The sequence below is a fragment of the Mytilus californianus genome, unplaced genomic scaffold (genome assembly GCF_021869535.1).
Source record: "Mytilus californianus isolate M0D057914Y unplaced genomic scaffold, xbMytCali1.0.p SCAF_2, whole genome shotgun sequence".
Lineage (NCBI taxonomy): Eukaryota > Metazoa > Mollusca > Bivalvia > Mytilida > Mytilidae > Mytilus > Mytilus californianus.
Window position 1 is genome coordinate 34,666,219 of NW_026262668.1, and position 25,416 is coordinate 34,691,634.

Genomic DNA, 25,416 nt, shown 5'->3' on the forward strand with positions numbered 1-25,416 from the left:
CCGCCACCCCTTTACACCTCTGAGATTATAGTGATGTGTGCCTTGGCAACATGTTATGTAATATAGGTGCATGTAATAACGGATTTCACCCATTCTTTACTTGTCACAAATTATTATCTAAATTCTCAGGCAGTCCTGAATAAAACGGCTATCTAGGCAGTCCTTTTCTCGGGCGAATGAATCATTTGTTTATCCATTTGAAAGTTCTTTTTTGATACATGTTTAGTGTGCAAATGGTTTCTTCACTCGATGTTAGCTAGCTGTCTCAGGTTGCAAAGTGAGTACACTGTAAGCATTGGCTGGGGGCCAGTGCTCGACATGCCGATATATAAATAAATTGAAGAGTAGGTATACTTGAGTTACCTATTGTTTGACATGGGCTGGGCCAGTGCTCAACACATCACGCATAGAGAGACATTTTAAAGTAAAACATTGTTCTTCGAATTATGCTTTGAGCTCTGGGCAATGCTCTCTTTCAAAAGGCTCGCTTTGCCATTAAATTCGCATTGTTTGAGGTTTCATTTCGTACTCAAAGGGTTCTGTTTCTGTTTGATGTATACTCAAGTGGTTCGTAACTTTGTCCTCAACTGTTTTTCAAAGAATAGGGTTAAAGTTATTTGAAGTCACAGTACTACAGTGCCAGTGCCGCGATAGATGCTTGAATATTGTGAATTTAATGTCTTATTTTTAGATATGTATTTTAATAAGTGGATTATTAAATACATAGCAACTATAACCATGTTGCCCGTAACGCCAAATTTTTATTCACTTATATTGTGTTTATTCTATTTTATTGTATGAGATACTACAGAGTCTGGATCTTTTTTGATGTTTTTTTGCCAAAATGTTGAGCTTGCGTCGCTTCTACAGGGAAAACGAAGTCGGTGACCATATTTTTTTTTTACATCATCCAATTGTTTAGACAAAGAGGAAGAAAATATTAATTTTAAAAAAAAATCTATGGAGTAATTCACGTGATTTATACAGGAAACCGAAAATTGTAGAAGAAAAATAAGGATTTTCCCTATATATTCAATGTAATTTAGTACCCTCTCGGACCATTTTAAAAATAGCTTTTTCTCGAAAACGAAGTCGGTGACATATACTTTTTTTTACATTTTCTGATGTATATTTTCAATATCTAATTGAGTTCTAAATTTAAAAAAATTCTATGGACTGGTCATTTACTGATCCTTGACCTTAATCACTCTTTAAATGAAGACGTCAATTAGTTTATCTAAACGGATAACTTCATCGGTCGTTCTGTATACTTTTTTTGAACTGGAACTTGCAGTTAAATCTGTTGCCAGCCGAAGAGAGGTCATCGCTCGTTCAATGCGTTGTGTATATAAACACGGCACATAAATGGACAGCTATAAATTTGTCTTGCGTGGACTTTATTTGACAGCTAGAAGTCTCTGATGTTGTTGTGGTTATTGAGATGCTGAAGTAAAGCAATCATTTACTGAAAGTTACAGTTGATTTATTAAAGTTTAACGTCTTTCAGTAAAAAATTGTCACTGAGATACCATTTATTAGATAAGAAATCTGTATCACAATCTAGAAACCATCCAGCGATTTCGTGCTTTCTAACACAATTAAGTCAGATCTGGTGGCCACAGACCACAATTAATTCCTCTATTAGTTCTTTATAACGTTTTGTCTCATTAAAAAAATTGCACCTTGCATTTTTGTCAAATCTTTTGTGTGTGTAATGTATAGTACTAGTCCAAAAATATATCCAAAATTCAGAAAGATTGAACCAATGACTCTTACAAATTTAGCCACTACACAGCCATACCCCTATCGACAAGTCAAGAGATGTTCCGAAAACTGTAAATATTACCTTTTTGCACTTGGCCTAATCACTCTTTCCATATCAAAATCAGTTTAAATACAACATCCAAAAATTTATTTTACCTCTCTTCTTTCACTTCCACCCCATAAAAACTAAGAAATCAATGAGAAAGGCAAAGAAAAAAAATTAAGAAAAAATACACTTTAATTAAAGGGAACTATATTCGTGAACAACGAAAAGTGGGGTCATTAATTGTGGTCTTGGGCCTGGTCAGGTTATATTTATAACGTAGCAATTCGCCGTTTCAGAATCTTTTGCATTCTGGGTAATAAAATCAAGAATGTACATTGGTTAAAAACGTCCAAAACAATGGAATTTTAACCAATGACGTAACTTTATTATCATTTTGGGATACGAACAATGAGATTATCCATAGTCCTTTAGATTTTGAAACGGTTTATTATCTTAGACTGAGAAACATAAATAACTTTCACACATAAAATATTTGATATATATTTAAGCTCCGGGACCTACAAGCAGACCACCATATCCAGGTAAGTCACCTACATTATACTTAAGGAATGACTGTAATATTTTTTCTGTCTATGAAGAAATAACATAAAAAATGTGGTGCACACTGAATAACCCGCGTAGCGGGTTATTTTAAAGTGTGCACCACATTTTTTATGTTATTTCGAATAGACAGAAAAAATATTACAGTCATTTCTTATAATTTAATTCTAAATTCCATTTTAAACCTGAGTAAACCATGAAAAAACGTTGATGACGTCACGGTCACATGACAAAATTATGTCTATGAGCTGATAAACAAAACAACGTCAGCAAATCAGAAGACGCGTTACATCCAAAATTAAATTATTTAAGGAATGACTGTAATATTTTTTCTGTCTATGAAGAAATAACATCAAAAATGTGGTGCACACTGAATAACGCGCGTAGCGGGTTATTTTAAAGTGTGCACCACATTTTTTATGTTATTTCGAATAGACAGAACAAATATTACAGTTATTTCTTATAATTTAATTCTAAATTCCATTTTAAACCGGAGTAAACCATGAAAAAACGTTGATGACGTCACGGTCACATGACAAAATTATGTCTATGAGCTGATAAACAAAACAACGTCAGCCAATCAGAAGACGCGCTACATCCAAAATTAAATTATTACGTTATAGCAAGATATATCAGGGTAAGCAGTAACAAGCACCACAGAAAGGCACATACAAATAAAAACCATGACCAGTGCATAGTAAAATGACACCGAATCCCTGTAAACAGTATTTCTATTGTATAAATGTAATTTGTGCATTTTTGAAGAAATAAAAGAGTGTCTAAACTAAAATGTTAGTGTACGTAGTGTGTCTACACTGATATATCGTGTGTTATGTACTACAAAATATTAATCTGCAAAAACATACTGGTCGGTAATTTTCAGTTTAAGAACCTGACTTCAAAGTTCATTGTTCTAACTTATTAATTTCCAATTATCCGACAGTAAACATCCTGACAGGCAGACCTACAGAAAGCAGGATTGTCCGACAATAGACATCCTGACGGGTGGACCTACAGAAAGCAGGATTATCCGACAGTAGACATCCTGACAGGCAGAACTACAGAAAGCAGGATTATCCGACAGTAGACATCCTGACGGACGGACCTACAGAAAGCAGGATTATCCGACAGTAAACATCCTGACGGGCAGACCTACATAAAGCAGGATTATCCGACAGTAGAGATCCTGACGGTCAGACCTACAGAAAGCAGGATTATCCGACAGTAGACATCCTGACGGGCAGATCTACAGAAAGCAGGATCTGGGACATTCTGACGGGCAGACCTATATAAAGCATTATTATCCGACAGTAGACATCCTGACGAACAGACCTACAGAAAGCAGGATTATCCGAAAGTAAACATCCTGACAGGCAGGCCTACAGAAAGCAGGATTATCCGACAGTAGACATCCTGACGGGCAGACCTACAGAAAGCAGGATCTGGATTCAGATCAGATTACAACTTCTCCAGTACAGTTTTAAAAAACAGCAATAAGTTAACAGGATAATTAAATTTTGCAATGTCAATACCTTTTATATAAGAAAAATCGACAAACAAACACTAATTACATGTCAACAAAAAAAAAAACATACCAATTTGAAAGTTAATAGGATATTCCCCTAGCTATTTAACACTTATTTTGGTCTTCATCATTTGTACATTTTTAATATCAAACATATTTTCTTTGCTTTAAGGATGCCAAGCGGATGTTTTCTTTGTTGTTGATACATCCAGTAGTTTGAACACCGCTTCTAATATTATAAAAGAATTAGATTTTGTGGGTGATGTAATTAATGCGCTTGATCTGGGTAAAGACCAGGTGCGGACCGGAATGATGACATTTAACACCAAGGCCGAAATATTATTCCAACTAGATGACTTTAAAGCAAAGAAAGAAATTGCCAAAATTTTATTTGATAAAAAGAATTTTATGAGGTATAAATGGAAAGGTGGCAATACTAATCTTGGTAAAGCTTTAAGACTTTTAATGGACAAAGGACTATCTACGTCACATGGTAGCCGTACTGACGTTCCACAAATAGCCGTGATTATAACCGACGGAGAACCAAACGATAGATTTCACTTAGAGTTTGCCAAGGCTCTCACAGAAATAAGAAAAACGGATATTATTGTATATGCTATAGGTATTTTATTATGTTGGATGAGTAAAGATTGTGGTTAAGGGATGTAGTCAGGTGAAATTAAAAAAAAATGGAATTTAAAGTTGATACTATAAATCAGAAAAGCCTTAGTAAAGGAACTAAATAAGCTAAAAAATATTGATATGTTATGGAACTCCTTTTCGAGATATTTGATTAAAAAAAAATAAAGGGAAAAGGCTGACTCGGACTATTACCTTATATTTAGCATTGGCATTATTTTGGTCTCAAATTTAAAGAAATCTAAAGTCAACCTAAAATTTGGTAATGACCTTTTATGAGCTATTGAAGTCTTCTATGAAAAGAAAAGTGGGTGATATGGGGCAAATATATTTTATCTTCGTAATTCCTAGTAGAGAAATGGGGATCTGGATGGGGTTTACAAATAGGAAACAATGGACCAATACAACAGACAAAGAGGCAACAAAATAAAGAAAAGATAAAAATGGGTTGTTAAAAAAAAAAAAAATAGACGAAAAGTATAAAAAATAGAGAAAAATTTCTTTGAAAAAAATTAAGAATACAGAATTAAGGGACACATCTTCCATCAAGACCCTCAGAAATAAAACATCTACCATTCAATTTGCTTGATAATAACTAATTATTTTTAGCAGACAAGTAAATACATGAAACATTTTCCTGTAATGGTGCTTAAGTTATAACCTTTTTTACTGCGTTTTGACAGTTTAAAATTATTTTTATATCAAAATATATCAGATGGGATCTTTGTTTACAATCCTTCGCACGTTAGTGTGGTTTTTTCACAATATGGCACACCAGTAAATTGTATTTCCTCAATTTGAAAGTGCTATCTTACATTCATTTTTTACTGGAAATTATCCCTGGAAAATATGCGTTTGCTTTTTAACTAAATGCAAAACAATTGTTAAGCTACGCATGATTCACTGCAGTTTTATTGCTATTTAGACTGACTTTAACAACACTGTACCAAATTATACATGCTAACATTTTAATTTAAAAAAAGGAAGAAACCAGTCTGCATAACTTCGCCAATCTGTTTTATCTCTATATATATATATTGGATGTACATGTGTAGTATTGGTTGAAGTCGTTAGAATTATCATTTTTGTATGAACAACACAAAAGGTACAATTTCCAACTAAAGTGTCAAATGATCAGATACTGATTGGTTTTATAATTTACTCTTTCTCTGAACATGCATGAAATTTTTCCCATATGACATTAAGAAAACGAACAATGAATTATAGCAGAGACATATATACATGTGTATATATGTCTCTGATTATAGTTAGTGTAAAGTATAGATTTTGAATATTTACAGTAGCAATTAATGTAGCGAAAATGTATATAAGAAAAGATATATGAAGAAGGAGAAAAAAATAAACTTTTACATCTTTTACGATAGAATTGAGAAATGAAACGGGGAATGTGTCAAAGAGACAACAACCCGACCAAAGAGCAAATAACAAACCAAGGCCACCAACGTAGTGAGAAAATACCCGCACCTCAGGCGGGATTCAGCTTGCTCCTAAACAATAATGTATACTAGTTCACCGAAATGGACGCCACACTGAACTCCGAAACATATTAACGAATAAACAAACCCCCCCAAAAACACACAAGACTATGTAACAAAGGCTAGAGGTTCCTGACTTGGGACAGGCGCCAACATGCGGCGGGGTTAAACATGTCAGTTTGTGAGATCTCAACCCTCCCACTATACCTCTTGCCAATATGGAATAAACAAACACACAGCAATACGCACAGTAAAACTCAGTTTAAAAAAGTCTGATGCATGCTTTTAACCCACTGTCTCGTACGAATGAGATAGTTAGCTTTTGTTTAAAAAAAAATTCCATCATACATATAGTTAACTTTTTTCAGTCATTATGATTTATTCTTTATTTCTTAAAGGTGTTGGTCCAAGTCGTAGACCTGAGAACTTGATAAAAATTACAGGCGATCCAAATCGGGTATTTGAGTTGAAAGATTATGACAGTCTTAGAGCAATTATAAACAAATTAGTGGTTAAATTGTGCGATGATGAACAAAGTAAGCACCATTTGTTAATCAAAATACATTTTTAAATGTTCAATAGAGCTTCAAATTTTATAAGGATGTTGCAATCGCTTAACGTTCATTTTCTATCCATATTAGAACGACTACATGCATTATGAGGGTCTGGATAGGGGTCCTTAATTTCAGTATTCTTTAAAGTTCTAGGGCATTTTATTTTTCTTTAAAAATAGTACTTTATTATTATGTAAAAGTCTCATGGAAAAGATTCTATACTTTCAATTTTTTCTATAATTAGATGATTTCTGTATTCTGTACATCGGTCATTTCTGTAATAAGTATTGTATTATGTTTTATATTTTTTCTTTTGCACAGTTACTCTTTATACTTCATTATTCTCTATTATTTTTACATTTTGCTCATTTTTCTTTATTCATTATTCGTTTCCCTATTATTCTCTATTCTGTAAACTCCAACCAGACCTCTTATTATGTAGCATGCAAGCGAAAAATTATCACAACTTAACTCTGAGATCACAGGCTTTAACGAGTTCTTGTAGTGTTTTTATTATTATTTATCTCATTGAATGTAAAATACTAATGAGGAGTATTATTGAATATACTTGTATACAAATTAAATATTCTTTCATAAACCGTCGCCTTTCATCTTTAGCGAAAAGAACAGTACGCTATATCGCGATTTTTTTGCAACCATGTAGAGAACACAGCATTGTTTTAATACAGTAGATAGAGCTACAACATTGTTTTTTATTTATTTGATTTTTTTCTAAACCATTAGTTAGTATTTGAATGTTATCCAAGTCCATCAAATCTTTTATATATAATGTTGTGTTACCGGTAAATTGGTAAGTTAGAACTTCTTTTCTTGATTTATATGATTTACATTTAGATGCATTTGTGTTAATTTATAAGTTTATTACTTTTTGTATTATATAAAATTTGTTATTTCAGACGATGACGAAAAAGAGAATCCATGTAATCCAGAAAAACGTGAGATTTCATGATATTCAGGTGTCTTCATACACAAACACACACTCACACACCATGTATTATACTGTTTCTAGTGCGTACAATGGGTGTCTAGTTTCTAGAAGGACCTTTATTGTGTATGCTAGGAACGGTTTGGATATTAATAATAAATTCCTCTTTTATAAAGTAAAACAATATCTCCGAGGAAGTCTTTGTAGGATTTCGTTACATTTACCGCACCCAGGTGTGTTCATCATCAGCCTCAATTTAAGTTCTTCGTTAAATGATATCATGATACTACCTGGGATTATTATACTAACTATAATAGTACTAGATACTGCTGAGATGCTGAGATATTTTTATTACCACAGTTATAACATAAATTTTCATTGACATCGCGACCCTGATAACGAATACGTCGTTTTTTTCACGAATCTCTTTATATTAGATGTAAGCTTCTCATATCTGAGGGGCGTTAGCCCCAAAGATATGACACGATTATATCTGATTTACATTGAAGTAAAACAGAAATATCTTATCTTTTCTCTTGTTCTAAAAAAATGCAATAAGTTTTAATAAAACAGGAAAAGTGTCATTACCTCAAATATTCCAGATGCGGTAACACTTTCAAAAGATGTTTTTGTTATGGGTTGGAATAAAATCTTAATTGCATTTATTTTTATGTCATCAAATTGATACCTTATCACTGCTTTTGTATGGCAATATGAATCGCTGTACTATCTTGTCTTTTTCTGGTTTAATTGCCAAATCATGAACTTTTTGCTGGTAAATGATAACACTTCTATGTAAATATAATTACATTGCATGCATGTTTCACGAGAATCCGTTAGTTTGATTGGCTAACAACAGTCGCGCGTCATTCAAAAATTAACCTTCATATCAAAATGAAATGTTACATTCGTGATGACATGTGCTTCCACAAAAAAGTGCACAGGTAAATAAAAGAAAAACTTGATAAAACTTTTTTTCATGGTCTTGTTAGCATAAAAATGTAACTATAAGAAATGAATGCTTCTTTTTGTAATTTATTGAGGTGTAAAAGTGTTGAACTTTCGCGCTTCATACAAAATGTGCTTTGGTCAACAATTTTACACCCCAATAAAATTACAAAAAGAAACATTCATTTCTTAAATGATATACATGTCTTATAGCATGTGATGGAGCAATGGCAGACGTCATTTTTGTAGCAGACAGCTCAAGAAGCCTAGGAGATATATCGTTTAATAAATTGAAACAGTTTGCGAAAGCTGTAGTGAAGAGATTTACTGTCAGTCCTATTGACATACAAGTTGGTTTCATAAATTTTGGAAATGATCCCAACTTTGAATTTAAGCTCAACAGTTACAGAGATCAAGATGAAGTTATGAAGGCTATCTCAAAGGTCCAATATTTAGACACCGCAGAGAGAATGCAGCTTACATATACAGGCAAAGCATTAAACCTGCTGATACAAAAAGGATTCTTACATGAAAATGGCGGGCGTGGTGGAAGAGTTCCAAAAATTGCAATTATCATTACGGACGGTGCACCAACAGACATTGATGTTACACACAGACTTGCAAAAAAAGCAAAACAACAAGGAATGATTATATTTGCCATTGGTATGTAGTTAGGTAGTGTTATTCCATTGTAAACTTAATCTCTTTGTATACCTATAAAATATGAGGGGGGGGGGGGGAAATATTATTATACTGAATTTCGTGGCCACGACACGTGGTGTTTTTGGACCCCAAAAAATGGTTTGTGACTATAGCAACAAAAAGATATAAATAGAAATGATACCTCGTATTCAGTAATCTACTTCTTGAAAGTTATAGACAGTTTAGTTTACAAAGCCGAAAGAAGATAAATTCCAAATGTGTGCACCCTAAAATGATAAACGCTGGTTTCACAAATTTTAACATTAAACTGTACATAATCATTTTCTTGAACAGTGACAAAACATCTATATCCTACAATGTCATACGACACGGTTAGTTTTCTTTAGATTAAAAAGGACAGATATCAAAGATTTGGTATTGCGCATGCGTTCTTACATGGATTCAGTTTATTATCCCCATTTCAACTACTAAACATATGAATACTAGATATAAAAAAGTATTGAGAGTATAATTATAGCTTATTTTTGTGTAGGGTTTAAAACATATAATACATATACACCTTTGCTTATAATGTTCATGATAGTATTGTCCATTGTCTGTTATGAGTATAATATAAATGTGAACGTGTGTGAATTGTAGGTGTTGGTGATTGGATGAAACAAGATGAGATAGACTTATTGGCATCTGACCCAAAGACAACACATGCGTTCCTGGTAGAAAACTATGACGCTTTGTCATTTATTGAAGCCGCATTAGCAAAGAAAACTTGCATAGGTACTATTAAACACATAAGACGATTTTGTCAATATAACGGATTCCGAACTATAAACAACTGTCATACAAGTTGGAGGTTTAGCTAGCTATAAACCAGGTTTAACCCACCATTTTTTGTCGGAAAATGCCCGTAACAAGTCATAAATGTGGCAGTTGTTTTTCACTAATTCCGTTGATTGATAGCGTTTGATTTTGTCAGTTTTTTGTACTTCCCCTTTTTGGATTTGCCTTGGAGTTCGCCTTTTGTGTTATACTATTTTGTTAATATGTAAACTGGTGATGAAGGGGGAAAACTTGCAAGAAAAACGTGTAGAATATCTACACAGTGACAGAGCATATCAAAATATTAAGACGATATTTTTTATTTGATACAGATATCATTATATATCTTAACCTAGAAACAGTGTTCCGTGTTTTGAGTATAAAAAATGTAAAGTTTATCTACAAACCAATAATTAATAATACCTTTGGTAAACAGCTTCAGTATTTGGCATGCATACATGTACCTCACTACCGGAACGACAATTTCGGCTTTCGTGATAATAGAACCCATTTCTATTTCAAAATTGTTGATAATTTGCATATGACTTATAATAAAGGAAACAGGTATATTTATATCTCTTAAACACCAGAATTCCGGTAAACTGTAAGAAGTACATGTATAAGATATTTACTTATAATAACATTACATATATAAAAAAAGAAGATGTGGTATGATTGCCAATGAGACAACTCTCCTAAAAAGACCAAATGACACAGAAATTAACAACTATAGGTCACTGTACGGCCTTCAACAATGAGCAAAGCACATACCGCACAGTCACGTATGTTTCATAATAATGAGGCACTGACTCCCACATCAAATTTTATTTCCGTATAAAATACAACAGCTATGACTAGACCATGTTAAAACAATACATAGACAAACAAACGAACCGCTTGATATATCTCTAAATTACATAGTTGTAATTATAAGAATTGAATGCTTATACTTATAATTTTATAAGGTTGTAAAAGCGTTGATCGTGCACATGTTTTAATATGAAGCGCTTCATACAAAACGTGCTTCGGTCAACGCTTTTACACCCCAATAAAATTTAAAAAAGAAGCATTCAATTCTTAAAAAATATTTTGTTTTGTTTTAGCTGCTCATCAAATGATATCGATGGCACCAGAATTTTTTAACTAGGAATTGCAAGCATTAACTATAGGTATGATATATTTTGAAATCCATATGTAACATGTAACATGCATAAAAAAATTACACTTTGTAAAACTCGAAAATCTTCTCTGGATAAACCTAGAACAGGAACGCGTAAATTCTAAAAATTGGAAACATATGGTGTATAAACCATTAAAACGCGAGGAGCTTTATGACCAAACGGTACCTAAAATGAATAGCCAAATTAATCTAATGTCAAGTTTGCCTGAGAGGGTTTGAACCTCAGTTATATAATGATTTCTAAATTTATTAACGGAGCATTTTATAAAAAGTAAGTTACAAATCATGTCAGTACCGATGCACTGAATACTGAGCTGATACTCTTAGGTACTAACAGTCCACCAGCAGTCGTACATAGCAATTGTGCTGAATTTATACTTGAATACTATGAATTCTACAAAGGAGAAAATGACATGATTTTTCTTCATTTATCTGAGAAAAAAACACTTTATTACCATTCAATGTACCATTCAGAATTGTTCTGCATGCTACGTTAATATTTGTTTTTTTTTGCGATTACAATCTCCCACTTTACAAATAAATCATTGATCTGCCCCTTGAACAGTCCGGTGTATCTCTGAGTGTTAAAATTACTGTAACATCGTAGAAATTTATAAAGTTGAATACCTTAGAAATCTTCAAAAATGGTTGAATTTATGAATTTTGATAACCGTCATAATAATTATATAAATACACATAACTATGAAATGGAACACGAATTAAAAAAAAACGAAACGAAACAGACAGCACAAATAATATGACAGATCTATACCTATAATGACTGATTTATTGGCAAAATTACTGAGATTCTAAACAACCCATTCCCTCAACATTCCTACAAGTTCGTAACGATGATCAATACTTAATGTTATATTTCACTGACGTCAAATTGATATTCGTAAGTAAAATATATTTTTCAATTGAAAGGAACACGTATATAATTAGTTATTTCAAAAATATCGTTTAAATGTTGTAACCAGGAACATATATATTAGATATACTGTTCCCAGTTGTAACAAACTGTTTTTAATCAAGTTAATTTCAAAATTTTATCAAATGAAATAACGTCGTTTAAGCAACGTTTGTAATATATGTTAGAATTTTTTTTCACTGATCTATCTTTATTTTAACAATAAACATTTTTGCTGCTCTTGTAGTAAGTAATCTTAGTTGACAATAGTAATCAAAGGTACCAGGATTATAATTTAATACGCCAGGCGCGCGTTTCTACATAAGACTCATCAGTGACGCTCAGATCAAAATAGTTATAAAGCCAAACAAGTACAAAGTTGAAGAGCATTGAGGACCCAAAATTCCAAAAAGTTGTGTCAAATACGGCTAAGGTAATCTATTACTGGGATAAGAAAATTGTTTCGGTTCTTATACATCATTGGCTTTGAAATATTCGGTTTTGAGCGTTCCTGATGTAGGTAAATCAAGAAAAGCGCTTCGGGCGCATGACATTTATATCGTGAAGTTTCATTTTTTTTTTATAATAAACTCATTTAACAAATAAATGTAAAATGGTGTTATGTATTTAACAACACACGCACACACACACACACACACACATGTGCGCATTATATCATTACATGCATATCATTGGATGATACCTATGCAACATTTACAACATTTTGTAGAGATTTACAATACTAATATTTGGTTACTAGCTTTTAAAAGTAAAATGACTAAATTTTATGCTTTTTTCAGATCTGGTGACAACTGAACTGTTCAATGGACTAAAAAACTTTATACATATATAATCCTCTTTTGTAATGATAATCATTAAAGATGATGAAAGCATTTTCCTACAGTCTTTTTTTTTAATTTTATTTTTGAAGTAAAAATTAACATATTACAGTAATTTTAATCATCATAATTGTTATACTTTTACGGTATTATTTTGATACAGAAAATTTAATTCAGCAGTTTAATACATTTTTTTTAAAAGAAAACCCTTTGAAAAAAAACTTAATATTTTTAGTGTGTTTTAATTTTAACCATAATCGATGTTAATTATACTCTACACCACGTAGTTGTGGAGAGGATGATTTGCTGTGATTTTTACACATCTTAAAATTAATTTGAAAAAAACAGAGACTGTCTGTGGTATTCTTGAGATAGTAAATATTTAGTACAAAATGGTTAAAAAGTTACTGGTAAGAGCTGTAGGATTTTCATACAAGTACAAGGAATTAATCAACATTATGGACAGCTACAAAAACATCTGACCATTATGTGTCAAATAAATATCGAATACCCAATATTTATGATAGACAGTCCCCTTACCCTACCTTACCTCTGTATCTTGACATCCTTCAAAGGATAACCATGATAGTAAAATGTCTAACAATCCTCCACCAGGTGAATATTCACAGTGATTGTTTTATATACAAAAATGTACAGATGTGCTATCTAAAACCTTGCACTGTTTTATTAAAAAGGACTTGCTTATGTACACCCTAAATTTCATAAAATCCAACTCTGTTATTTAAAAGATAAAAAAGTTCTACACTCCTTATGAATTGATAAACACAAATGTTCATATGTCAGTGGTTAACAACTAATAATTAACGTCACAAAACGGATATCATTTATAACGGAGTGAATTACCCATAATGGTCATTAATATATAATCTGGGGATGCTAGATAAAACCTAAAAATATAATGTTTGCCAGAATGCATTTACTCTGACTTTATCAATTATAGAAATGTTAAACTTAAAAATAATTTAAAAAGTAAAAGAGGCTATGTTGATCTTATGGGTGGGGTCTAATATTGCAATTATAATTTCCATTTGGTAGCCGTCTGGCTTCATATTCAATAGTCTTAACTTTATCCTCGGGCAACTTCATCTCTTTTTTTATTTTAGTTATGTCCATAATAAGTTGCATTTGTACTTCTGGGGATAGATTTTTTTTTATTATTTTCAAGAATTACAACAAATACAACACATCAAACATACATGCAGTAGTATTAACAATACATTTTGAATATCTATTTATCTATAAAAACTAGAAATTGTACGCTTAAAACATCTAGAATTACTAAAACAACTATTGGCCACTCATACATATTAGCACTGAAACAGCAGCTACCCGTACACTGTATTCTGGATTGTTCAATGTTAACAAAGTTGGGAAAATAGACAAAGAAAGTGACATTATTAATGACATAGAAGAGATCAGTAGAAATCTCCTGTTTGAATTGCACAATCTTAGGGCAGTAAACTTGAATAAACTATTATAATGTATAAACTGTAAATATTATACCGGACTGAACTTTAGAATTGTATTTAATGATTAAAGAAATCCTTCTTTTTTTCCGTTCACACCCACAAAATAACGATAGTGACAAATGTATATACCTGTCTTATACTAAGGTGTTCCGAAGTCAACCGAGGACATTACCAGCAACAATAACAATAGCGCCCTCGTGTGGAATGTTGTGGAACCTATTTCATTCTTGATTTGTAACTTTTTCTTGAGAAACTGAACTTCTCATTGGCTGGCAGCGGTAACAACAACACTGTCACATTCTTCCAAAACATGACTCAAACAAAGAATTTACATTTCACAAATTCAGAAAGAAGGTCTGGTAAGGGCTAGTTTTGGCCTAAAATTCGAAGTACATCTGATGAAAGAGTTTTTACATTTTTTAAACACTTAAATGTCTACTTCAGTCGATTCAATTAGTTGATGTAAAAGGTTTGAACTGATTTGGTTATGAAAGACGCTCAAATTCAAGCTTGAGTATGAAAAGTCTATCAAATATGCCATAAAACGTCACTTTTCAGATGTTTTATGTCCAAAATGGAAGTGGCCGCATTCGTGTTCAGTCTCAAATTTATATATGTTATGTATTGTTATCAAATACAACATATATTTAAATATTAAGACTGAACACAAATGGGGCCACTTCCATTTTAGACAAAAACCGTCTTAAAATTAGCACAAATGCTAAAATTGTGAAGATTTCAGAAATATTGCATGAATTTATGATGCTAGTACCTGATGCATGTTCATTGTATTGTCAAAAACAGCCCATATTTATGGAACATAAGTATTCTACTTTCCAATAAATAGCTAAAAGTTTTAAAACATTTCAACAGATTTGTAAAAATGCTATATTTTGGGGCAAAAAAGGGGTCTTACAGGACCTACTCCCTTAGAATTTCATGTAACGAACGAAGAAAATACCTTACAAATGAAGAAATTGCATTTACTTATTAAGAAATTACATTTCACAAATCAAGAAATGTAGAAATTCATGGAAATTCAAAAAAACGGATGGAAAAAATGCATGTTACGTGACAAATTAAGAAATTACATTTTACAAATTAAGAAATTACATTTTTACAAATTAAGACATTTATAATTATGGCGGATATTCCCTTCCATAGCGATACAGGCCTAATTTATATGATTCGTGTCAATCCCTGTAACAAATTAAGTTTTCAAATAAAGCACTTCCGCCCGCTATGAGCTAATAAATATTCTTTTTGTTATAAATATAGTTAATAGAAATTTTTTAAAATTCATTTGTATATTTATATGAAAAGAGAAAATAATTACAGAAAGAAAAGATAATTTAAGTTAATGTGTATGTACCACATGAGTAGGGAAGAGTATTTTATGAAGGAGAGGTTCAAATATCCTGTAAGATTTCAGTACATAATAAATTGTGCTATTAGATAAACTCATATATTATGTTAGTTTTGACAATAAGTATTTGCAAAAAATAAATGACAAATTGAATTATAAAAAATAATTCTTTAAATGCATTCCACATGGTATCAAAGTGCCCTTTTCTTTTATTTTTGACTGCCATTATTTTTTCTAAATTGTTCATATAATTTAGCTTTTCTTTAATGGCACTGAGTGAAAGATCCTTTAAAAAACATCTACTGTTGTATATATATTGTTTCATGTATAGAAAAATCAAATTATATGGGTCACCTTTTCGAACTTTTGATATATCTCCAAAAATAAAATTTAACTTATTCAATGGCAGGCTTTTAATTACCCCACCAGATAAAAACCAATAATCAATATCTTGTAAAATTTTTTGGATAATATCACAATTCCACAGAATATGTTAAACAGTTTCATCTTCTAATTTACAAAAAGTACATACAGGGTTATCAATAAGTTTGATTTTACGTAAAAATGTATTTGTGGCAATAATTCTGTGGTTGATTCTGTACTGAAGCCACTGTAGTTTAGTATTGACAGTAACTGTAAAGGGTAGTTTGAATATATGTTTCCAAATGAGATCTTCGCCTAATATTTCACCCCACAGTTGTCCTGTTGGAGTTCCATTGTTATTAATAAGTATTTTATACATATCTTTAGAACCTTTTCTATTTTTAAAACAGATTTGTAAGCAAGCCTGTATGAATGGACAACATAACTTATATGAATCTTTTTTGTAATTATTTGCTGCCTTTTTAATAGCAGAAATAACACTCATGTAATTCAAAAAATTTCCGTTGATATCGTAACATTAATTGCTGTAACATTTTCATCTATTACATCATTTACATATTGTAAACCAAAGAGGTTTATTCCCAATTTTGATCATATTGTTAAACCAAATAGGACTTGATAAAAAATATTCATAATCCATATTCCTCTCTTTAACAGTTATCATTACCCATGCTCTGAATACATATTTCCAAAAACTGTTTTTAATATTTAAACAAACTTGTTTGATATACTGAACACCACAGTTAAAAAGTTTATTTTCATCAATATCAGACATCAGAATACTTTGCCACTTATCATCTCTCTGAAAAATCCTTCTTATCCATGATGATTTTAGTGCCATAGTAAAACTATAAAGATCTATCATTTTTACTCCACCCTCCAAATATTCTTTAATCAATACGTCCTCCTTCACTCTATGTATAGGAGAGTTCCATACAAATCTAAAAAAAAGTTCATTAATTGTTTTGAATACACTGTCTGAAGGATTAGGCAAAGAAATAATAAGGTGGTTTAAAATAGGTAAAACAAGAGTTTTTATCACAGTTATTCTACCTATTACTGTAAGGTTTATTTTCAACGGTGTCTTCTGGCTATTCCTACATTTTGTATTTTACTATTCTGGCTATTCCTACATGGGAAATTATGGGTAGAACAATAGATGTTGTTATTGCAAAATATGTTGTTTTAGCCATTAGTGTCTAATTAATTCACAGGTAAATTTACCTATGGAAATTAAATAGAAATATTATACAACATATTATTAAAACAACCAAAGCCTATAGAATCACTACGCAACCGAAGTTATAGAACAACAAATCATTTAGAAGGTTGGCATAGTAAACTGAAGAAGTTAGTCAAGGTACCTCACCCAAACATCTTCAGCATGATCAAGTTGTTGAGAAAGAAGAAGCCTTCCATGCTCTCAGACTTATCCAATACAGAGCCGGTGGGAAACATGTTCCAAGAAAGAGAACAAATACAGGGAATGACAGACTTCAAACACTGAAAACAAGGTTACAGAGTGATGAACTTACGCCAGTCCAGTATGGAGATGCTACTTCTCATCTCCAACACGTTAATTAAGACTTAGTTTTCTCCTGTGTGTTCAATTTAGTGCAATTTAGAGGATAATGTTGACGAACCAAGGTTAATTTCTAAATCCACATCAAAATTTATACCAAGTAATTTAAAAGTTGTCTCTCCCCATGAAAGATTTACATCAGGACATAAAAATTTCCTTTCTATATTTTTTACTTCCAATCCAAATTTACTTGTGTTTTTGCAAAATTTATATTTAAACAGATATGTTTGCAAACCAGTCCAATTCAGATAAGGATTCATATAAAGATTTTTCACTACCATCTAAAATCAATGAAGTGTCATCAGCAAACTGTGACAACTTATGCTCGACTGGAGTAACTTCAATACCACAAATTTCCATATTTCCTATTATCTTGAGTGCAAGAATCTCAGCACATAAGATGAAAAGATAAGGTGAAAGCGGATCGCCTTGCCGATAGCCCCGACCTATGTTAAAAAATTCAGAACGGTAACCCCCCTGTATAACTGCAGACTTGATATTATTATAAAACGCTTTTATCCAGTTGATAATTGATTCCCAAAAATTAAAAAACTACTTTAAAACATTTAGCAATAAATCCCAAGAAATAGAATCAAAAGCTTTTTCGAAATCAATTAACATCAAGAGCCCAGATATTTCATGATCTTCTGTGTATTGCATAATATCATATAGAAGCCTTATATTTTCTCCTATGTACCTCCCACTTATAAAATCAGACTGATCTAGATGAATAAGTTTGTCAAGGACACTCTTAAATCTGTTTGCAATTACTGCTGACCCAATCGTATAGGCATTATACCTATAATGGTTTACTTTTATAAATTTTGACTTGAATGGAGAGTTGTCTCATTGGCACTCATACCACATCTTCTTATAATATCTATTGTTTAAAAGTGAAATAGGACCCCAATTTTTCAAAAATGACGAGGCTTATTTCCATCTGGAAGACCGTGAAATAATCTTTGCTTTTGTGTTCCTGACAATTCTCCATGAGCCATAATTTAAAGATTAAACCACAAAAAACTGGAGATCTTTCCAAAAAAATTTTGAAAAATGCAGTTGAAAAGCCATCAGAGCCAGGAGTTTTTTTTTCTTCATATTTTTAATGCTTGTCCGGCCCCTTTGACTGTGATTCTACCCTCCAAGCTCTCCTTCTCATCACTTGAAAGTATCGGAACATTTACATTTTTAAGATCTTTCAGATCAGCTACTGAACTTGAGTTATCTCTCTTTTTATATAAATTTTCGTAAAAAGGCTTTACTTCTTTTAAAATATTGTTCTGATAAGTAAGTATTACCCCATTATCTCTTTCATTTTTTGGAATAATTTTACTCATAAAATATTTTGACTTGTTGGTTTTTCTCCTTCCGCTATCCATTGAACACGTAATCTGACTATTTCCCCCTTTAACGTCTTAATACGTAATTGTTCAAGTTCAATTTTGTTGCTCTCAAGTTCAGTTATTTAAAGTTCGTCAACATTATCCTCTAACTGTATAATTTCATTTTGTAAAGTTGTTTCCCTTTTTTCAGATTCCCTCTTTTTGTAACTGGAATAAGAAATACTTTCCCCTCTGATTTTCATCAATAAAGTTTCAAGAAAAAGTTGGTGATTAATTCTCAATTGTATATCTTCATTATCAATCTCATCAATATTATCGAAATTATTAACAAGTGCACAATATTGCTTTTTGATTTCACTAATCTTTTGTTTAACTGTATTTATATATTCTATATCATACAGTTAGTTGTTGAACTTTCATAATAAACTATTCCTCTAATAGAAGGATTAAATTTCAGTTCAAGTAATACCATTGAATGATCTGAACGATAGCTTGGATGTACTTCACAGTTTTTGAGACTATTTAACATATTATCTGTAAGAAGAAAGAAGTCTAATCTAGCATGTTTAACTTGAGTTCTTTTTCTCCAAGTATACCAATGTACATTGGGATAAAGCTCCCTAAATGGATCTATTAAACTTCTTTCTTCAACGTATTCTAAAATACTTTCTATTGCCTTACATTGGGATAAAGCTCCCTAAATGGATCTATTAAACTTCTTTCTTCAACGTATTCTAAAATACTTTCTACTGCCTTACATTTAGATAAAACTCACTAAATGGATCTATTAAACTTCTTTCTTCAACGTATTCTAAAATACTTTCTATAGCCTTAGGGTTATTAGTATGTTTCTAGTTACAATAATATATACAAGGGTTATGTACAAGATTGAAATCACCACAAATTATGTAACTTTCATTTTCAAAATAATCAACAATGCTCATGATATTATAAAACAATTCAGGACTATCCATAGTTAGTCCATATAAGCACAATTTTTTGATTTTCTACAAAAACTTCTAAAATTAAATAGTTACCATTTATATCTGTTTTTTCTTTTAACACTGTGAACTCAAAATTATTGGCAACTCCTCAAGAATTTGAAGTGACAAAAGAAAAATAACTTCATATCCCCACATAGAGCTCACGCTACTTTCTAAATCATTAGTAAAATGTGTATCCTGAATACAGTAAATATTATATGCTTTTAATTTCAGCATATTAAAGACATCTTTTCTTTTTACTTTGTCTCTCAGTCCTTGACCATTAACAGAGAAAATTTTTAAAGAACCCATATTTGTAATAGTTTTGTACAAATATACAACATAATATTATCAAAACAACACAACATTGTAGACAGTAACAGGACATATAAATATCAAACAGGATAATTTGTATAAATTGAAGACAGTAAATTTGAAGAAAGTGTAATGAAAAAAGATTAAACCATATTTAAATGATTCAATATGGCAACACAAAAGTACCATTCTATACTTTTTGTGTCAAACTTTTCAGTTTTGCAGAATAAATATTTTTAGACTTAATTTTGCCAACCTAGTATTTTTAAACAATAATTTAATAGTATTCACAATGATTCAATATATAGTGTCAAATTTCTATGTTAACATACAGACAAAAACTACCACTTAAGTTGAATTTAGAAAATCAAGTGTTTATTTTATTTCCTGCAGTCTTCTTCAAACGTCAACAAAAAGTCTATATTTTAGTTGCAGTCCATCTTCAGTTCTTCCAAAACCCCCACAATTATAGTACCACACTGATTCAAAACATTCCATGTCTCTAAGTTTGGTTATCAGTTGCATATTTCTCCTTGTGACATCATCAGAGAATCGTACATGGTCTTTTAAGTATTTTCTCACTCTCATAATGCTCCTTTTGACATCACTATTAAAACGTTTAACAATGACAGGGTTTGGCCCAGGTTGATCTGAGGGCAGGCGATGGATAGCTTCTACATCTCTCTCTTCCAACTGCACATTCATATCTCTCCTTACTTTCTCAATGAAATCTGATCGTAAGTCTTGTTTTTCACGTCTTGGAAAATTCATAACCTTCATATTATTTTTTCTTGATTATTGTTCATTGTAATTTGCACTTATAATGGCTTCTTGTGTTGATTTAACGTTGTCATTTAAAATCTACTTATCATTAATGACTGCTTCTCTTGGTTGATCAGTTTTCTAAGGTCTGCATTTTCAATAGACAAAGAGTCAATTTTTTCTTGCATTTCTTTTTCTACTTGTGCTACTCTACAGTTGATCTTTTTGTCCATTGTAAACTCAAACCTTTGGAAAAGTTTATTTACAATTGAAGTTACTACTATCTCCAAATCATTTGTTCTGACTAGATCTTTTGTAAACATATCAAAATCGTCTTTTTTGTTACGCCCTTAAGGTTAAATTTAATTTCATCAAGGTCTCTTTGTAAATTACTTAAACCACTTAACTCCATTCTGTTATCTGACTAACTTGAAAGTTCTGAATGAGTTCTCTTTGGGAGTTTAGGATTCTTTTGTGATTTTGATGAATCAAAATCTTTTCTAGCTGATAGCAATGTCTGGACTGTATTTGCAGATTTTTTACCTTGTGGTTTAAGTCCAGTTTTGTCACCTTGTAAAGAACTCCAAAAGGCATTTTGTAGTCAATAGTCAAAACTGCTCACAAACAAAAATCAATATCTCCACATTGAATTTCAGGTATAAAAATCTTTTTGGTTGTTCCTTTAAATATCATCCACAAAAATATATATCTAGAATCCTCATTCAATTTTACAACTTTTGAACATAGTCTTCTTTTATGGCAATTACAATAAATAACAATAATCTGCAAAAACTGAGGAGCTGATTTACAAGGTGTTAACAGTTCAGCGGCTATTTTTAATCCCCCTGGGGATAGATCTTCCCACTTATGGAAGCAATTCTCGTTTAGCACATGTCTTATATTTTCAATTATTGGTATTCTTATATAATCCCAGGATTCAAAGCCAAGAATTAAATGTTCTAGAGTTTCTGACGTATCATCACAGGCTACACAGACATCTCCAGTTGACTCGCTGTATATTTTGTTTCTTAAAGGTTGTAGGATGTAGGTACTCGAGTGAGCATCTTTAGTTTCACGGGTATTTTGGTTAATTCCCTTGTTGATTGTTTGATCTTTAATAGTGGATGTATTTTCTCTGGCCAATAATTTTGATAGCTTAGATATCTCAGTCTATGATACATAGGGATGAGAGACAGAATTTTACGGATCCAACTTTTTGCAACCCTTTCTTTCACCATTTTGTTCCAGATATCCTTTTGTATGGGGTTTTCTATATAAGAGTATGCCTTATCCAAATCATATTGATATAGTAACTTTTCTGTGCTGATAAACCATCTATTGCTATCCATGGATTTTACTGTAAGTTGCCTCTTAGCTAGTTGTTTTTCAAATCGTTTCACTCTGATTACATACGTTGTTATAAAAATTCAATGTCTTGATATGAAATTGATAACAAACCACTTAGCACATATATTGCTGGATCGGGTGTATTGGGAGGCAGCGACAATATCTGTTGCAAAGTTTTTTTCTGGAATTTTTCTAATTGTTCTAAAGCTGATTCTTTCGGAGTAATAAGTTCCATACCATAGAGCAATACTGGTGATATATATGTTTTAAAGAGATGGATAAGAGTTTCGGGATTCAAATTATTTTCTCCGTGAAATCCGTTTCCCATTAAGGCATAAACCTTGCTTTTTTATATTTTCTTCAACATTTTGGATAATATTTGATTCAATGATCCAGTTCGTATTATTCTTAGATGGGTGGCATTTTCAACCATTAACATCTGTTCACATCCGAGATTGTAAGGTGTCTTACCTGTCGCTTTTGTTTTCACTGGTCGTATGTGGATAGATAAGCTCTTTTTCGGTTGTAATCAATAAACTTCCATACCTGCAAAGTCCTTTGCAATGTTGATCTGGACTTGCAATTCACTGTCAGATAAACTCATTAATGCTACATCATCTGCACAGGCGCTTACATTGTTAAAAACATTGCCAATTTTGGCTCCTAGGTTTGAGTTCTCTAAACGGTCAAGTAATGGATTGAAATATAATTTATATATATCTGTACTTAGAATCCCTCCTTAGCGTACTACTTTCGTCACTGGAAACAGTTCTGAGGTTTGTCCTTCCCATTTGATAGCACTAGTGGCATGTTGATGATCATTTATCAGGGACCAATGCTTGTCTTGTATGCCGGCATGATATACTCTCTTCATAAGATGACTATGCACAAAGACATCAAATGCTGATTTCGCATCTAGCAGGACAAGCTCGTATTCAGTGTTATTATCTTTAGATTCTCTGTATAGCTCTTCTACTGGCAGAGCAGAATTAATTGGTGAGACGCCTTGGGTGAATCCTCTTTGTACTTTATTCAGTATGGCTTTAATATTTGGATTCATTCTATGTTTAAGTATAGCAATTATTTTGTTGATCACAGGCAGTACCGTGAAACCTCTATAATTTGTGGCATTGTTATTATCACCCTTGTTTTTAAAGACAGTAGTTAGAAGTCCAGCTTTTAGCATATCTGGTACACATCCATGATGGAATATGATGTTTATCATGTCCAACAAAAATTTATTTAGGCTATTTTCTGCATGTTTAATATGCTCAATGGTAATTTCATATATATCAGGAAATTTTCCTTTATTTATGGAATTAATTGTATCCTGTAATTTTTTACTTGTTGCCGGTAAGATATTTTTATCCTTCACTATCTTGTTTATGATCTGAATTTCATATTCAACATGTTGATGGTACTTATCATCATCTTGGGCGTTTGTTTCGGCTGAGGAGGAGAATTTTTGAAAGTGGTGTTTAAATCCTGCCAAAATATTTTCTTCTCCAACATAGCTATCATCTTCGACATGTAAGTTCATGATAAAATTACCTCTAGTAGGGTTGTTTCTTACTAGCATATGGAATAATTTCATATTTTAGTTCTTATTTTCATAATACGGTCTTTTTCTGCGTTTTTTCTCCTTGCTTGCTCAATTCTTACTTCACTTCGGAATTGTTTTCTAGTTTCTATCATATTAATTTAAATTAGGGTGTGTTGGTTTGCCAGCTGTAACCCATGTATTATATTTTTTCCTCATATAATTTAATGCAAATTTTATCTGTGGACCAGACTTTCAGTTTAGGTTTAGCGCTGTATGATGCCCTATGGTTTGTATTTGCTTGTGCAGCTTCTTTCATGACTTTACAGGTTTTCAAGATCGTTTCACCAATACTGTTTTCGTCTTCCTGTGTCAGATCTATCATTTCAGTCCATTCATTGACAATTGCTCTGTACATGTCTATTTCAACTGAATCCCACTTATTTCGCCTTGTTTCTATGACAATAAAATTGAGAATGGAAATGGGGAATGTGTCAAAGAGACAACAACCCGACCATAGAACAGACAACAGCAGAAGGTCACCAACAGGTCTTCAATGCAGCGAGAAATTCCCGCACCTGGAGGCGTCCTTCAGCTGGCCCCTAAACTAATATATATACTAGTTCAGTGATAATGAACGCCATACTAAACTCCAAATTGTACACAAGAAACTAAAATTTAAAATAATACAAGACTAACAAAAACTAGAGGCTCCTGACTTGGGACAGGCACAAAAATGCGGCGGGGTTAAACATGTTTATGAGATCTCAACCCTCCCCCTATACCTCTAGCCAATGTAGAAAAGTAAACGCATAACAATACGCACATTAAAATTCAGTTCAAGAGAAGTCCGAGTCTGATGTCAGAAGATGTAACCAAAGAAAATAAACAAAATGACAATAATACATAAATTACAAACAGACTACTAGCAGTTAACTGACATGCCAGCTCCAGACTTCAATTAAACTGATTGAAAGATTATGTCTTCATCATATGAATATCAGGCACAATCCTTCCCGTTATGGGTTTAGTATCATACCATCATAACATATATGAGAAGAACATAACCCGTGTCATGCCAACAAGTGGTTTTTAAATAAATGTGTTTAGTGCCGATGCAAAGACCCTATAAGTGAATCAATATTAACGCCAAAATATGCAATCTTTAATGACCTGACAACAGTATCGTAACTATATCCCTTCTTAATAAGTCTATTTAAAGGTTTTGTTAGCTTCAGAGGTGAATACTGACATTTTTGTGCTTTATAAAGAATATTTCCATAAAAAATTGGATGTGAAATACCTGAACGTATAAGAAGTCTGCATGTTGAGCTATATTTACGAATGATGTCCTTATACCGATGATAAAATTTAGTAAATGTTTTGCCTAGTTTGTGATATCGAAAACCCTGGTGTA

General features: G+C 31.9%; 1 protein-coding gene across 1 annotated transcript; it reads left to right on the forward strand.

The window, feature by feature from the left end:
- Positions 1–4,074: 4,074 nt before the first annotated feature.
- Positions 4,075–12,946, forward strand: LOC127729755 (collagen alpha-1(XII) chain-like). Its single transcript, XM_052237628.1, has 7 exons — positions 4,075–4,518; positions 6,430–6,567; positions 7,503–7,541; positions 8,693–9,142; positions 9,782–9,916; positions 11,062–11,127; positions 12,849–12,946. The coding sequence occupies exons 1-6, from the start codon at positions 4,206–4,208 to the stop codon at positions 11,103–11,105; spliced, it is 1,119 nt and encodes a 372-aa protein (XP_052093588.1). The 5' UTR covers positions 4,075–4,205; the 3' UTR covers positions 11,106–11,127; positions 12,849–12,946.
- The last annotated feature ends 12,470 nt before the right edge of the window (positions 12,947–25,416 follow it).

Coding starts and splice junctions, on each gene's coding strand:
- LOC127729755 (XM_052237628.1), top strand. CDS start 4,206: ATGATGACATTTAACACCAAGGCCGAAATATTATTCCAACTAGATGAC. Junction 4,519..6,429: donor TATTATTGTATATGCTATAG/GTATTTTATTAT, acceptor TATTTCTTAAAG/GTGTTGGTCCAAGTCGTAGA. Junction 7,542..8,692: donor TCCATGTAATCCAGAAAAAC/GTGAGATTTCAT, acceptor CATGTCTTATAG/CATGTGATGGAGCAATGGCA.